The 15,602-nt window shown below is 31.1% G+C and overlaps 1 protein-coding gene across 2 annotated transcripts in view; it reads right to left on the bottom strand.

The window, feature by feature from the left end:
• The window catches only part of LOC145328692 (inter-alpha-trypsin inhibitor heavy chain H4-like), a 77,153-nt gene that overhangs the window by 42,256 nt on the left and 19,295 nt on the right, over positions 1-15,602 (bottom strand). For both annotated transcript variants that reach the window (XM_080172487.1, XM_080172486.1), the window contains exons 5-13: positions 9,444-9,545; positions 7,588-7,691; positions 7,220-7,295; positions 6,930-6,998; positions 6,637-6,702; positions 5,723-5,781; positions 5,409-5,439; positions 4,823-4,883; positions 4,439-4,519 (exon numbers count right to left, since the gene is read on the bottom strand). In XM_080172487.1, coding sequence (XP_080028613.1) covers positions 4,439-4,519; positions 4,823-4,883; positions 5,409-5,439; positions 5,723-5,781; positions 6,637-6,702; positions 6,930-6,998; positions 7,220-7,295; positions 7,588-7,691; positions 9,444-9,545 — 649 coding nt within the window. The remainder of the gene's footprint in view (positions 1-4,438; positions 4,520-4,822; positions 4,884-5,408; positions 5,440-5,722; positions 5,782-6,636; positions 6,703-6,929; positions 6,999-7,219; positions 7,296-7,587; positions 7,692-9,443; positions 9,546-15,602) is intronic.

The raw sequence follows: 15,602 nt of genomic DNA, 5'->3' as shown, positions 1-15,602 counted from the left end.
TGTGCAAGTTTTTACCACCCAATCAAGATAAGTCATTAAATTTGTTAAAACAACGAATAAGAAAATTTGTTTGAATTTTCAGTACAATGTCCCCTCCCTCTCTGATGAAACTACCTACACAGAAAATTTAATTTTGATTTTATTGCAGTTTTTTTGCAAACAAAAATATTTTGCTGATCCTTTGTTTAATATTGTTTGCATAGCTGTCTGATAGCTGTCTCCTGGCTATTTATTAAACAAGGATGTCAACAACCATAAAAGCAAATCTATGAAATGGTAGAACAAACGAACATTGTGGAGTGTCAGAACTGAATAAAGATAATATAGATATTTAAGTTTAAAATGGACGTATAGACATTCTGGTAGCGATTATAGAATTGCTACGCCTTCTAAATCGTACCTTACTGTTATAGGAATCTTGATGCAGAGTTTAAAATCGTTAGAACAATTTTAACATGTTTAAATTAATGAAAAGAGCTAACAGTTCCAGATGTACGAACGGACCTACCCTAATTATAGAAAAGCTTCGCTCTAAAAAATGCACATGAACAGATATAAGTATTACGAATTACAAAGAATAATAATATTTTAATTTATATGGTTTAATACAGTGCACATTGGGGCATATCAGCCAAAAAGGGGATTTAATTATTTAGAGCCCGAATTTCGTGTTCAAAATGTCAAATTAGAATGTTTGAGGTCAGGGAATGCATTTCTCAACTTATCAGAGCAATACAAAAAAATTTCAGTAGCGCAGCTACTCTATCACTAGCTTTTTGGGCCCTTTAAAGTGTATCTATGTCAATTGTAGTCCGATTTTAGTGTTCAAAGTGTCAAACTAGGGGTTGTTGGGGCCTGGGAATTCATTTCGGTAGAAGGGGAGGGGATGGTGTAAAGGGGGTGGATGGGAAATCCTTATTTTAGTCAGCTACAAGTTTGTTCAGTGATGATAAATCCATTATAAATGTAGGCATGATTGACATCAATTTTAATAAACTAAAATCTATATTTATAATGAAATTATGATTCTTGTTTACTGTTTGTGTATATTAAACCTTAACGGTTAGGGGGAGGGGGTCATTTCCCCCCCCCCCTTCTCCCCTCCGTTTTTTCTATCATATTTTCTGTGTGTGAAAGATAGAGGGCTATAAATGAGTGACTTCTTAACTATGGCTATGCCACATAATTGAGAGTTGGAATTTTTTGAATATCTCCAGCCTGGCGGGCACTGCATGCCAGCAAACCTGACAGGTTTATCCAGATAAAAAGCAAAACATTTTTTCTGACTTAAACAAAGCCTTTTATCTTACTAGAATATCATCTAGTAGTAAACCCTTATGTAAAATATAGGTATTCAAGTCAATTTTAGGTTCCAGGTATGATCTTGAAGGTCCTGATCCTCCAGAGGTGGGTTCTTAAAAAAACTTACCCCACTGAACTTTGGAACACTCCTTTGGAACACTCAATTGCTCCCTTGTTTTTCCCATTTTTTTGGAACATTAAATGGGGTAAATGCGAATGTCATTCTTAAAAAAAAAGACCGAGTGGGGTACCCACAATTAAATTTGAAATATTTTTGTTTTTTAATTCAGAGATTTTTCAAATTTTCAAATATCTAAATTAAGCCTAAAAAATATGTCTAATATTAAATAGTAATGTTTATTGTAAGAGAGAGTGTATTTTCTGTCCACACGCACAAGTACAGCTGCGGCCGCCAAAATTTATGTTTTGAGATTTATAATATAAAATTTACATAAAGATAAACATTGTACTTGTAGCTTCAAAAAAAAGAAAATAACAGCTATTTGAAATTTTTAAGTAAAAAAGGACCTAAAAACAAAGGTTGTTAAATAAAAGAGCGAAGTAAGCGAAAATTGACTTTGAATCACTTATAGTCGGAAATTCATTATCAATCAGGGGACCTGCAAAAAGAATCCCCGACTGATAAATGTGCAACAAGGGGCCCAACTGTTAAGGGTTAATTAACAAACAGGGATCTAAGGGACAAAACAATGACCGATTAATATATGTATCATTGTATATTGTATATACCTACATAATATTGATACATCAAATTATATTACGAAATTGATTTCTGTAGATGACAATTAGTGATTAAAATATTTCAACACTCTACTTAATGAACCAAGCAATAAAAAATCAATAAAACTTCCTAAAGTTTTTAGGCCAAAAAATATAAAAATTTTATTTTGAAACTTTGGGGACTAGTGTAATAAACAGCCCAATGTCCCCTCCCTTCCTGAATAAAACTGCAGATTTTAAAATGAAGACCAAGTAATTACATAATTTAAAAACAAAGCATTACCAATAGACAGACACATAACAATTCCAATTTCTATTAATTATAAGAACACCACGTTATTTGGATATTAACTTAACCTTTGGGACATTTGGCTGTTTATAACACTAGTCGCCAAAGATTTACAGTTGTGTGTTAAAATGTTTTGACTACTAATTTTTATCTACACAAGCAGTAATTTTGTGTTTTATAATTGGGAATGTACATCAATTATATTGACCTTTGTCTTATCCCTTTAGATCATTGATAATGGTAATAATCCTTAGAAACGATTAATTAGTTACATTAAAACTTCGAACATAAAGAGGTGTTGATTTAGTGCAATAGAACTTACAAATATTCATTATTATCATTAGTTCAAAGTCTGAATAAATAAAGTCTGTCACAATCAGATATCTATCCATCTATATAGTGTGGTAAATTGCAAAATCCATCTATCTATCTATCCATCTATCTATTCATTTATATATCAATCTATCTATCCATCTATTTATCCATCTATCAATCCAGATATCTATCCATCTATCCATCATCCAACTATCTATCTGTCTCAACCTCTAAGGAAAACAATAAAGATGATACAATTCATAAGTAACGAAGCACAAAAAATCTACTGTGATAAATTGCGAATATGGACAATTAAAGAGCAAATGCTTAAATCTAGTAATAAATTACATACTGAATAGCTTTTATAGTGTTTCCAATTTATTTAAACACTATAAAATAATAGACATAATATACGTGGATATTATAACTGGGTAAATTTTGTTGTCAATTTAGGTTGCTAATTTAGTCCTCATTTATTGGTCAGTTCTTACGTCCAGTATGAGGGGAGGGGATATTGTTATATTAGCATGCTGGAAAGACCATTTCATTTTAGTTGGAGAAAATATGGTGCAACATGCAAGTAATTATATATCCCTTTTTAAGATTCTAATTTCGGGTTCTTACAATATTGACAGGAAGAATTATCTAATAAATTAGCGCAGCAATATCAAACTTGAAAAAAACCATATACTTTAGAGGTAAAATAAAGCAGGGATTTAATGAAATAAAACAACTATGTTCTTAAATTTTGACTTTAAAAGCGCCTTTAAAAGCATTTTCTTACAAAGTTTTTGTGCACCCACCTTCAGAAAACAGGCTAAAAACCCCTACGGGGGCGCGGGGGGGTAAATGAAACCAGTACTGGCGATTATAATATGTCTTTTGGTAATCAAATATCGCTTTTTTAGCCGGTGGCACCCGGTGAAAACATGTTTCCTGATACTGTCTACTTAAATGTTGATTTTAAAACAAACAAAAATAAACTAAAATCTTGACTTCAACTAGAATTATTTAGGACTAATTTCTTCAATTTGTGTTTTTTTCTTTTATACTGTCAAAATATATGTAATGCATGACTCATCAAAAGTTATTTTGTCTAATTACGTTAATTCTAAGAGATTTTATAATACTTTTAAAATTGTTGGTGAAATACAAAAAGTATGCCTTTTTCTGTAAGAAAATTTTTGCATTTCTTGACTTCCATGCATTAGAATGCTTACTTAAAAAGCGTATTTTAACGATTCCTTTGAAATCTGATGTACATTGGGTATGATAATACTCATAGAATGTTTAAAACTTGATTTGGGGGTGGTGAATTGATGCCCCTTGTTGCCCCTATGTGCAGTGCAGTGGCGTTCACAGACTTTTGCAAGGTGGGTATCTTGACACCCCCCTCCCTAAACCAAAATCAAGTGATCTGGGGTATAGAAAGATGTCATACAGAAAACAAGAGGGGTGTTATTTTATTGGTAGAGGTAGTGGAAAAAGCACCCCCTCTCACACATTTAATATAATATAAGGCAAACAAAATTCTACCCTCACCCTTAACTTTAACTAGGGTGCTACTCTTTTAAAATGACATCTCTCTTGGTTTTTTTTAAGGTGGAATATCAAATATGGTTTAGAGGGATTATAGGGGTCCACCCTCCTTAATTCTATCAGAACGGTTGACACCTATTACATAACCCTCCTGTACCCTTCTAATATAATATCAATTTAAATAACAGAAAATGGATAGATTTTTAGAAAAAGTCAAGTATGTATATTTGATTCTGGTAATTAAAATCTTACATCATAAAGTTGAAGTTCACCACCTATATCAGGTCTTTCTATTTCATATTCAACCACAAACTGTAATGGGCCGTCTTTTACCTAAATATAAGTTTGATTTCGATAGAGCTATTCTAAATAGTATTAATAATCAGATCTATTTATAGAATAAGATTCAAATGGTGAATTCAAAATTTCAAATAAATCTTTTATGGAAAGCCAAACCCCAACCATTATTTTTTCTATGATTAAATAGATTTCTAGCCCATAATGGAGTCTCTAGCCTTACGGAGCTCTAACCTTTAATTAACTGTCTATTATATATATAGGCATCAATAAAAAAATTTTATGGATAGTTAGATATAAAATAGAAAAAATAAACAGTTAAGATAAATTAAATTTTACCTTTTCCATTAATTTGTAAAGATTGGGGGCATACTCTACACTTGCACTCAGAGCGTCAGTACTGAAAAAGTTGATTATTTCATCAGAGCTGGATCTTTAAATCATTTTAGTGGTGAACCAGATCGGGGTGCGCCAAATTTCAGCCAATCACAGCGCGGCATTTTAAAAATGCCGCGCTGTGATTGGCTGAAATTCAGCGCAACCCGATCTAAATCACCATTAAAATGATTTAAAGATCCAGCTCAGTTAAAAATTACTTAATCTATTTTAATTTTTCTTTATTACTTTACTAGCGGATTCGCCCCTAGCCTGTGGGGCTGTGTCCCAAGACCAGGACCAGTAGATATATTCCCTGAAGAGTAGAATCCAATCGGTTCAGTGGTTACCGATATCTTAAGCTTCAGACGGACGTACGGAGAGACAAAAAACTACTTTGTATTATAGATACAAATACTGACAATAATCATTTTCAAAAAAAGTTAAAAATCATGCAAATATTATTTTAGATTCTACAAGAACAACTAACTGAAATACAGTAATATTTGAAAAAAAACGTATCCATTTTGTAAAGTAAAGAAAAATTCACCTTAATTTGATAACAGCATCAGTTAGTTGCACTGAAATAAAACATAAACTTAAAAGCCATAAATGTAGAGATTAGATAAAAGGTAGCGCATTTTTCACCGTCCCCCTGATGATCCTAGTAAAAACTTTATTGGGAAGTTGAAAGTTTTCCTCCACCTTCTCGGGAGAAATCACCTTTTAGAAAAAATCTCCCCCCCCCCCAAACTTCTTTTACATTTTATTTCTCAAGTACACCCCCTCCCCCTGCCATATATATAGTTCTATGGAAACTATCTCAAAGATTTTAACCAATATGGTTGCTTTTGGTTGTAATACCTGGTTCAGATGTTGGTTCAACGCCCATAAAATGCTTTTTCAGCTCTGGCACTGTTAATCTAAAATTTTATTTCATGAAGTTTAAAGTTAGGACTATCTTCACATTTGTAAACCTATCATACAAAATGGTTTGTAAACTATGATCTTTTATAAGCATACTGGTATTCCTTCATTTTGATCTGATATAATTTCAAGTTTAATTTGAATGTCATTCTTTCAACTTCTTTGGGGGGATTACATTGGGTACTGGGCAGGGTTATTGCATCAAGGGTGTAGGGAGTGTTTGGGCACCCGCTGGGGCAATGCATAAGAAAAAACTACCCTTCTTTTTTTTCAATATATTTCAAAAATAAGGGCAGGGGGGTCAGTGCTCGACAGCACTATGAAGGAAACCACCACTATTTATTTGGTAGTATACAATACACCAATAATACAAAGTAGCTTGATGTCTGTCCGTCCGTCCCTTAAGATCTCGGTAACTACTGAACCGATCGGATTCTACTCTTCAGGGAATATACCTACTGGTCCTGTGGTGGTTTTACGCTATTTTCTTGAGGGTTGGGACACCCCAAACCCCCCCAAAATATGAAAAAATCCCCCCCCCAATTTTTTAAAATTATTTGAAAATAGTGAGGGCATCTCCAGAGGTACTTAATTTTTTTAAATTACCTCTTGGGCAAAGCTACTAGAGGCTAGGGGCGAAGCCGCTAGTATATATATAAATAGAAGGGTAGAGTGATAGATGGATAGCAGAACAGTAAGTCATCCAGAGAAAGAGAATGTTAGATATATTGATTTATATGTATAGATAGTAAATTTGTTTTGTTGTATAGAAAGATGGATGGATAATATACAGATATAGACATAGATAAATATATATGTATATGTATATAAAGATGGATAGATAGACATACCTTGTAAGCTTATTCTGTTCCATAATATTAACTTCTACTTGGTAGTCGGACAGCTTCTGATGAGGACTTAACAAAAAGTGTTTCGACGTGTAAATATCTAAATTCTAAATTTGCTAGAACTGTCCTATCGCTCTTAAGCCTTCTGTGAAATATTATCTGGAAATCAAAGCAAATGTATAATCTTCATCAGAATAGCAATACATTTTAAACGATGGTTTTAGATGGTTTGATTGTTTTAAAAGAACAGTTTAGATTTGAAAAAATTGTCCAATCTAAAATGAAATCAAACTTACTTTATATTTATGATGTAACTGTAGATTTCATTCTTTCTTCTTAATAATTCTTCATATAACAAGTAAAATCTAAAATTATATATATTATAAATTAATATATATTATATAATTAACATTTCGCTTTAGAGGAATCCTTCTCATGATTAATGTGTGGGTAGGTCAACCTCAGAGATCTAAAGGGATTAGACAATGATATAAATTGATATGCATCCCCAATTTTGATACACAAAATTACTCCCACTGTAGAAACAGTTACTTAATAACCAAACCATAACACATGTAATTAATACCTGACTATTGCTTGAGGTTCTGTGTTGACCGAAACTTTAAAGCTGTTACTATGCCTTGCAGTCATACCAACATGACCTAAATAAAATCTAAAAATAATCGTTGCTTTCATAAAAAGTGCTTGGTAAGCACTGAATATCCCCTAATTTAAAAAGTCCTAACCATGTTGGGCTATCCTGTACCAAATATAACCCAACCTAACCTGACCTAAAGTAATATACAACAAACAAAACTTAAACTTAGAAACCTTCAAATGAAAATATTTTTTTTAGCAGTTTGTTAACTTAGAGTTAAAGGCACAACAAAATTTAAGTTTGAAATTCCAGATTCTAAGATTTATAGAACACTTCTTGCAAGTTAAAAAGCTAACCTGCAGATTTCCCTTGCTCTTTCGCCTCTTTATAGGTTTTCCGTGCTTCCTCTTTTTCTTGTATTTCAGCAAGATAAACCTTTCCATCTATCTCTAATGCAAACCTAGAAAAGTAGAACATGTGGGATTACAAAAATCATACTATGTAAAGTAGTAAGATTTTCTGTGTTTTATCTTCTTCAAGATCTTGCTAAACCGATTGAGTTCTCCATTCCACTTGCTCCTTGGGGATAGCTTCAGATTGTTAAAAATTATTTTTGAAATGATTTTATCCGCTATTCATCCCATAAGTGAGGGGACATTTGGCTGTTTATAACACTAGTCCCCAAAGTTTTTACATAATTTATGAAGATGAGTGTGCAAACGTTTAAACCATTACTTGTAATCTGAAGAGTGGATACTTTTGTGTATCATCATTGAGAATGCACATTAATTTATCGGCCATTGTCTTATCCCATCAGATCCCTGTATTTCTCCCTATTAAAAATGTAAAGTCACTAAGAAGAGACAAACAGATAAACATATTGGAAATAATCCCTCTAATTGTTGTCATCCTTGTTTTCAAAAGAGATCAATAAAGTTTTTCTTCTTCAAAATGAAAAGAAAAATTGTTTCAAATACAGGTCAGTATAAAAATACTGATATTGCAAGAGAAATTGAGCACTATTTCCTATCTATTTATTGTCTGCATCTGCCAGGGATCCTAAGAGATGAGAAAATAAACAGTATATTAATTCACATCTTTAAATCCTGTTTTTTTGATTAAAATCATTAGTTAACAGTTTGGACACAAATATATTGTTTACCAATTAATGAATGTTTTAACTTGTTAAGCCAACAATTGATTGGTAAGTTTAATAATCTGTTAGGTACCAGTTTATTTTACAGTCTAATATCCCCTCCCTGCTATTTTTCGCCCAGACAATTTATCAGGTGCATTTGTCTGAAAATCTAGACTAAGTTTTTACTATCATTCAATAAAATATCTTTTTCGCTCCCCAGTTGAACCAAAGATCATTCTCTTAACATACTTCTTAAATCTTTGATATTAGCAATTTTGAAAGCTTTTCAAATTTTGTATTATATTTTAGATATTCTGTTATAGTATCCTATTCGTCTTAAATCAGCGATCTATCTTCAATAGCAGTTGAGAAAATTAAACATATGTGAAAATTGGTAATAGAGCTACTTGTCCTTTCATCTATAACCTCAAAAAATCCTTTTTAATTTTGATAAATTTATCCACAAAAATTTTGAACTCGGACGAAAACATTAAAGATACAATGATACAAAGTATGGATAACAGAGTTTAACTTATCTTAGATTCCATTTGTTCTTAAATAAAGTGGGTTCAATTGATCACACGATTAATGATCTCTTTTATTTGCAAAGTTTAACAGAGTAGCGAAAATGGATCTACTAATACGTTTTTTAAAAGAAATGTCAGGGCTCGGCAGCTGCAAAGTAGCTGAAATTAAACTTAGTGGCTGATGATGAGTAAGACAGGGGGAAGCTGCGACTGAGCATAACATAAAATTTGCTGGCTGATGGTTAGTGTTGAGGATTCTTAATCCATACCGCTAAGCTTACTCGATGCCGTTAATGATGGCTGCGGAATTTTTGTAAGACTTAAAGTGAGTTAGATGCTATAGTAGATGCTTGCAAGAAAGAGAAATATTCACAAGAAATCTCTATATCCGTCCGAAGGCTTATCTTAAATAATCTAAAACCATCCCGAGATTTATGAGAAGATTTCATAATAAAGAAGACCTGAATCGATTCAGTAAATACCGATAACTTAAGTTTCAGACAAAAAAAAACTTACTACTTTATATAAAAGAATATATAAGACTTACTTAGAAATGAAGGCAGTTTCAGGTAGAATAACATTGAAGAACACTTCTCTTGAAACATCTTCATCATTCTGGACCTCGTTTTCAACCAGTGTTAGAGCATACCTAAACACAAGAATTACATAGTGAGGAATGAGACATTTAGCTGTTTTTTACACTTATCTCCAAGTCTTATGATAACATTTTCTTATTCGTTGGTTTAAAAACTTTGGGGACTTCTATTGCATTTTAATTGATTGTTTCATTTAGCTGAGTGTCCAGATATTTCAACTAATAATTGTAATCTACAGAAGGGATAATTCTGTGCATCATCATTGGGAATGTACATAAATTTATCGACCATTGTCTTATCCCTTTAGATCCCTGAGAATAACTTCATATTTAACAGCAAAGCTCCTAATTAAGAAACAAACTATCTTAAGATGAAAGACAATGAACGACAGTAGATATGTCGCCTGATGGTAAAAAAATTTACGCCTTTTGTGATTAAAATTATTGGTATATAAGTTTGAACCTTACCTTTTTGGAACCAACCTATCATAATCTAAAAAAAGTGTCTACAGTTTTGAAGCCAACGAATAAGATAATATTAGTGAAATATAAAGAAGATTTGAAATAAAATTAAAGAATATATTTTTTAAAGATGTCCTAATTTTATCTATGTTTATTTGAATGATAAGATATTAATTTTGGCTTTAGCAGTCGATAAGAATGATCAAGAAAAGAAACTAATATTATCTTCAATTTGTTTTCTTAGATTTACAATAATATAAGATAAAAAACCGATGTTATATGGTTCAAATTGAATATTTTTTATTAAAGATTACGAATAGATGTTATACATATATGACAACTAGCCTACAGCTCACGTTGTTCGCTGGTCTGTAATGCTCTTGAGAATATTAAAGGAAAGGTAGAAGGCTAATGCAATTATTAAGATATGACGAAGCGGCATCAGGCCGCCTTAGGGTCCGAGTTATTAGGAAAAATTGTTATATTATGAATTATAGAGTAGCTTCTCTACTAAAAAATATTTTAGCAGAAAATCTTACTTGAACTTTGTATGTCTGTCTGGTACAAAATCAGAATTATGATTTACTTAAAATTAAAAATGAAAAGCAAATTTTTCTGTGAGGATTTCGCTGACTAAAAAGCATCATATATATTTAGTTAACTTTGTCAGTCAGTCCGTTCATTATGCTAAAGTTTTAGTAATTAGATTTTATGGTATTTTATGGTTTACTGTATATATTTCTATTGACATCTAATGTTTTAACCATATTGTCCGTCTATTTTATTAGATTTTTATGAACTTCACAAAGTTTATGGATATTATCATATGTTTCTTGGTACTCTAATTGAAATGTATGTCTGTTTGTCTGAAAGAAACCGTAAAGAAGTAAACGTGAATTTCTCTTCAGTTATAAAAGATCAATGGCTGGAATTAAAAACATCCCCATACTGATGAACTTACTTTGTCCGTCCGTCTGTTGGAATGCTTTGATATGCATCTACTATCAAAGATATTATATATATTATATTGTAAAGATTTCCATGTTTATTAGCTTTACTAAGGACTTATAAATGATGTCATCCTTGTTTAGCTTTAAAATTTCTAAGAAATTCTATATGTTCTATAATTAATATCGTATCAAGAGTAAGGGCACATCAAACGTAAACCTTGGTGGGTTTGGGCCCCCTGCAGGAGTTAGGCTTATGCAAAAAAAAACTATCCCTTCTAATTTACAATTTATTTATAAAATATGGAAGTGTATTTTCAATGCTCGATATGCACTCGATATGGGAAAGCACCCTAATCCTCACTTTGGCTGACCTTGCTTTTTTATTAAATATAATATTTATTACGCGAAGCCCCTCTTTAATTAGAAATGTCCGTCTGAGGGTAAAACATAATTCACCATCTATTAAAGATAGACAGTTTTAATTTTTGAGAATATACCCTACACCTTTAAGCATCCAATATGTGATTTACTTATTCCGTCAGCCTGTCGGAAATAACCTGCAAGGCATTAAATTTAAAATGTAAAACTTTTATTAATCAAATTCTAAATTAGATAGACGATCACTTCTGATTTTTTCTAGAGAAGATTTTCCTGATAGATGAATATCTACTCTCTACCTTATTTAGTCGGTTAGTCTGTCTATAACCCTCCAGATGACATCAATTTCTGTAGGGAAATGTGCCTTTTCTTCTATTGAAAATAGAAGTCTAGCCTATAGTCCTTAAAATAAAGTAAAAGGATCTCGGTGTGTGTGAGTGTCTGTCTGTACTAAAAGATCTCTATAAACGCAGAATCGATATGGTTCTCCTTTACAAATAAGCATCCTTTATATAATTTACCTGGTCTGTCAGTCTATCGGTAATGCTCTGATTGTCATTTGATTGATAGAAAGATGAATTTTTCCCTGGTAAAATTTTACAGGGTGATGAGCATCTACTCTGCATCCTAATTGGCCCGTCAGTCTGTCTGCAAAAATATGTTTTTCCCCTTTTTTATGAAGGTTAAGATCTCAATAAATACTGAAGCAATTGGGTTCTCTATATAAGGTAAGCTTTAAATAGGTCCCATGATGGTATTAGGCTATTTCATTTTCAGATGGTTTTGAGCTATTTTTTCTAGCCTGTTTCTGCCCCTTTTAATTGAGAGCCCCTGGATGCTAGGTACACATCCGCTAGTTTAAAATATTCTTATGCATTTAGAATAGAAAGAGATAAATATATTAACTTACACATAAAGATTACTTCAAGTTCAACTACTTACGTTAGAATTTCTGTTTGGCTGATTTTAGTTATTTATTTTATAATAAAAGCCTTTGATACTATGAACGTATTGACATTCTGCCTTAGCGTTTTCTTGTTTTTAAAAAAAAACCTCTCTCTAACTTGCTTTTTCTTTAATTTTTAATTGAGAGCCCCTGGATGCTAGGTACACATCCGCTAGTTTAAAATATTCTTATGCATTTAGAATAGAAAGAGATAAATATATTAACTTACACATAAAGATTACTTCAAGTTCAACTACTTACGTTAGAATTTCTGTTCGGCTGATTTTAGTTATTTATTTTATAATAAAAGCCTTTGATACTATGAACGTATTAAACTGTTTTTAACCTATTTTTAAAACACATATCAAAAATATACTATGACACCAGTAGAATTAAACTGCAGAGCCTAAATTTGAATTAAGTCCCCAATAAACTTTTTTGAGCGGATTTAAAAATTAATTTTACTGTTGCTGTGGTCATTTTTGATCAGAGCAAAAGGTCTTTTTTTATTTGGGTAAAATTCGTAGCTTTTAGAGTGTTTTGCTTCATATATATAGTATTCTGGTATAGAGTAAAATTAGGCCTTTTGATTTCATCTAAATTAATTCATTAAAAACTTAATTCTTTACAATATATCAATGAATTAACTTTATCGTGCTTGTTTTCCATCACTTATTTAAAACACAAAAAAATTGGCTGTAAAGGGTTAAATAGTGAAAGATGACAACAAACGTTTACGCAATACAACAAATTTGTTTTTGTCACATATACAAATATGATAAAATATAAGATTATTCAAACTTATTTTTTTAAATATTTTTAAAAAGCATGTATTTTTTATGTGTATAGTTTTCATTCTTTTCATTTTAATTAAATAAAAATTATTTAACTACATTGGAAATAAGTCACTTTGTGAAAACACTCTTTTTTGAATTGTAAAAAACTGAAATGAAACAAGGCTTCTAATTGGTTCAGACTTCAGAATAATATGTTTTATTTTAATGTTAAATTTCTTCTTTATAAATTATTGTTTTAGAAAAAAATTAATTGCATCGAACAGAGTAGAGTTTTTATTATTGTATTGATATAATCTGAATCACATCAAATTGTTCTGTAAGAAACAATTTAACCCTAAACTAAAAAATGCTTTTGCTTCCATCAAAATGATCACAGCAACATATAAAATTGATTTTTAAATCCCCCAAAAAAAGTTTATTGGGGACTTAATTCAAATTTGGGCTCTGCAGTCTGATTCTACTGGTGTCATAGTATATTTTTGATATATGATAAAAAAATAGGTTAAAAACAGTTTAACATTCTGCCTTAGCGTTTTCTTGTTTTTAAAAAAAAACCTCTCTCTAACTTGCTTTTTCTTTAATTTTTAATTGAGAGCCCCTGGATGCTAGGTACACATCCGCTAGTTTAAAATATTCTTATGCATTTAGAATAGAAAGAGATAAATATATTAACTTACACATAAAGATTACTTCAAGTTCAACTACTTACGTTAGAATTTCTGTTCGGCTGATTTTAGTTATTTATTTTATAATAAAAGCCTTTGATACTATGAACGTATTAACATTCTGCCTTAGCGTTTTCTTGTTTTTAAAAAAAAACCTCTCTCTAACTTGATTTTTCTTCCATTTTCTTTTGATTTCTTAATTTAATCTTGAAATACGTATTTATAATAAAGCCATTTTCATTCTTTCAAAAATGCAATTTAAATTACGGAATTTATTTTCCAATATATATTTTTTATAACCGTCAGGAAAGGGTTAAAATGTTTTTAATTTTTGTTTCAAAATTTGGACACATTAGGGAGGGGCGCTAGAATCAACTCATTTTAAAACTAAGTTTTCTTAAATTTACTACATTATGAATTTAAATTTTCTTTTTTAAGAATAGTAATAAAATAACCCAATATTATGTAAATAGCAAGATGAAATAAAAAAAATTTATTTATTCTTAATAAAGTAAAATATTGGGTTTTATTGTTCTGGGCAATGAGAGTTTATTATGGATTATTGGAGCACTATGAGTTTTATACATTTATTCCTTGGAAAACTTGAGCTCGTTTATAGACATTTATTTCCTATATAGATCTGACATGGATCTTGAAGCAATAAAGCAGGCCCTTTTGTAAATGTTAAAAATTGGAAAAATCTATTAAATAAAAGTAATCGCAAATATACTTAGTAAATAAAACGAATATCAAGCGTTTTCTTTTTTAAGATTGTAATAACAGTTTTATTAAATATGTAAATTTCTCACAAACAAAAAATAAAACAAAATATTTTATTGTAACATAGAAAAATTACAGAATGTAAAAAAAACACCAATGTCAATTTTTGGTCATCACTGCAAGTAATTAGTATGCTTCAAGATGATCCTTAGTGCAGGGATCTTCAGTAATAAGAAACTGGCTAAAAATTATTGACGTAGGAGTTGAGGAGTAAATTACATTTTTGGTGGTTAGTTCTCGTCACTGTTAGTTTGTATAAAGCTAAATCTAGATCTAATAACAATCCCAAAGTATTAACTTCATATTCAACAAATTAGGGAACGTGTTTATAAACCATATAAACCAGAGCTGGATCTTTAAATCATTTTAGTGGTGAGCCAGATCGGGGTGAGCCGAATTTCAGCCAATCACAGCGCGGAATTTCATAAAATGCTGTGCTCTCATTGGTGGAAAGTTGGCTCACCCCGATCTGGCTCACAACTAAAATGATTTAAAGATCCAGCTCAGTATACTTGACACTCCATCGTCCCCACCTTTCCTGTCCTTATTTGCACAAATATGGTATTGTTGCTAATTTCATGCACTACGCAAATTTAAGACTCAGGGATATGTCATCTGCAAATAATTTTTAAAGGACAAATTTCATGTAAATTTTCAAAGCTTTACAAAGTTTCTAAAAATCAGCCATGTGACGTCATAAAAGTAAGGGATGAGAGGAGAAGTGGGAAAGAAAATCCCCTAAAAGAGGTGGATAATCACTTATTCTTAAGACGTCACATAGCTGATTTTTTGAGACACTTTGTAAAGCTTCTAAATTTTCACTTTGGTTTTGCTAACCATGATAAAAAACATCAATCCTACAAATGAAATGGATATGAAACTATAAGAATTAATTTTGTATAATGGAAAGAAAACAAAGTTATTTTAGGTTAGGTTAGGTAAATGTCAATGATTGCCCCGCAGCGTTAGATCCCCCCACAGGGGCTATAAATAGGAGAAAGGCTACTGTGAAAATACGACGAAAACCACTACTTCGTTTTCTTTCCATGAACTTTTTTTCATATAACATATATGTATCTTTGTTTTTTATTATTTTGCTAATTTGAGTGTGTTAAGAGAATAAAGTTTTTAAA

This window comes from Acartia tonsa, chromosome 9, assembly GCF_053477335.1.
Source record: "Acartia tonsa isolate MP-2025a chromosome 9, ASM5347733v1, whole genome shotgun sequence".
NCBI lineage: Eukaryota > Metazoa > Arthropoda > Copepoda > Calanoida > Acartiidae > Acartia > Acartia tonsa.
Note: the sequence above shows the minus strand (reverse complement) of the source record. Positions and strands in the feature narration are given on the sequence as shown.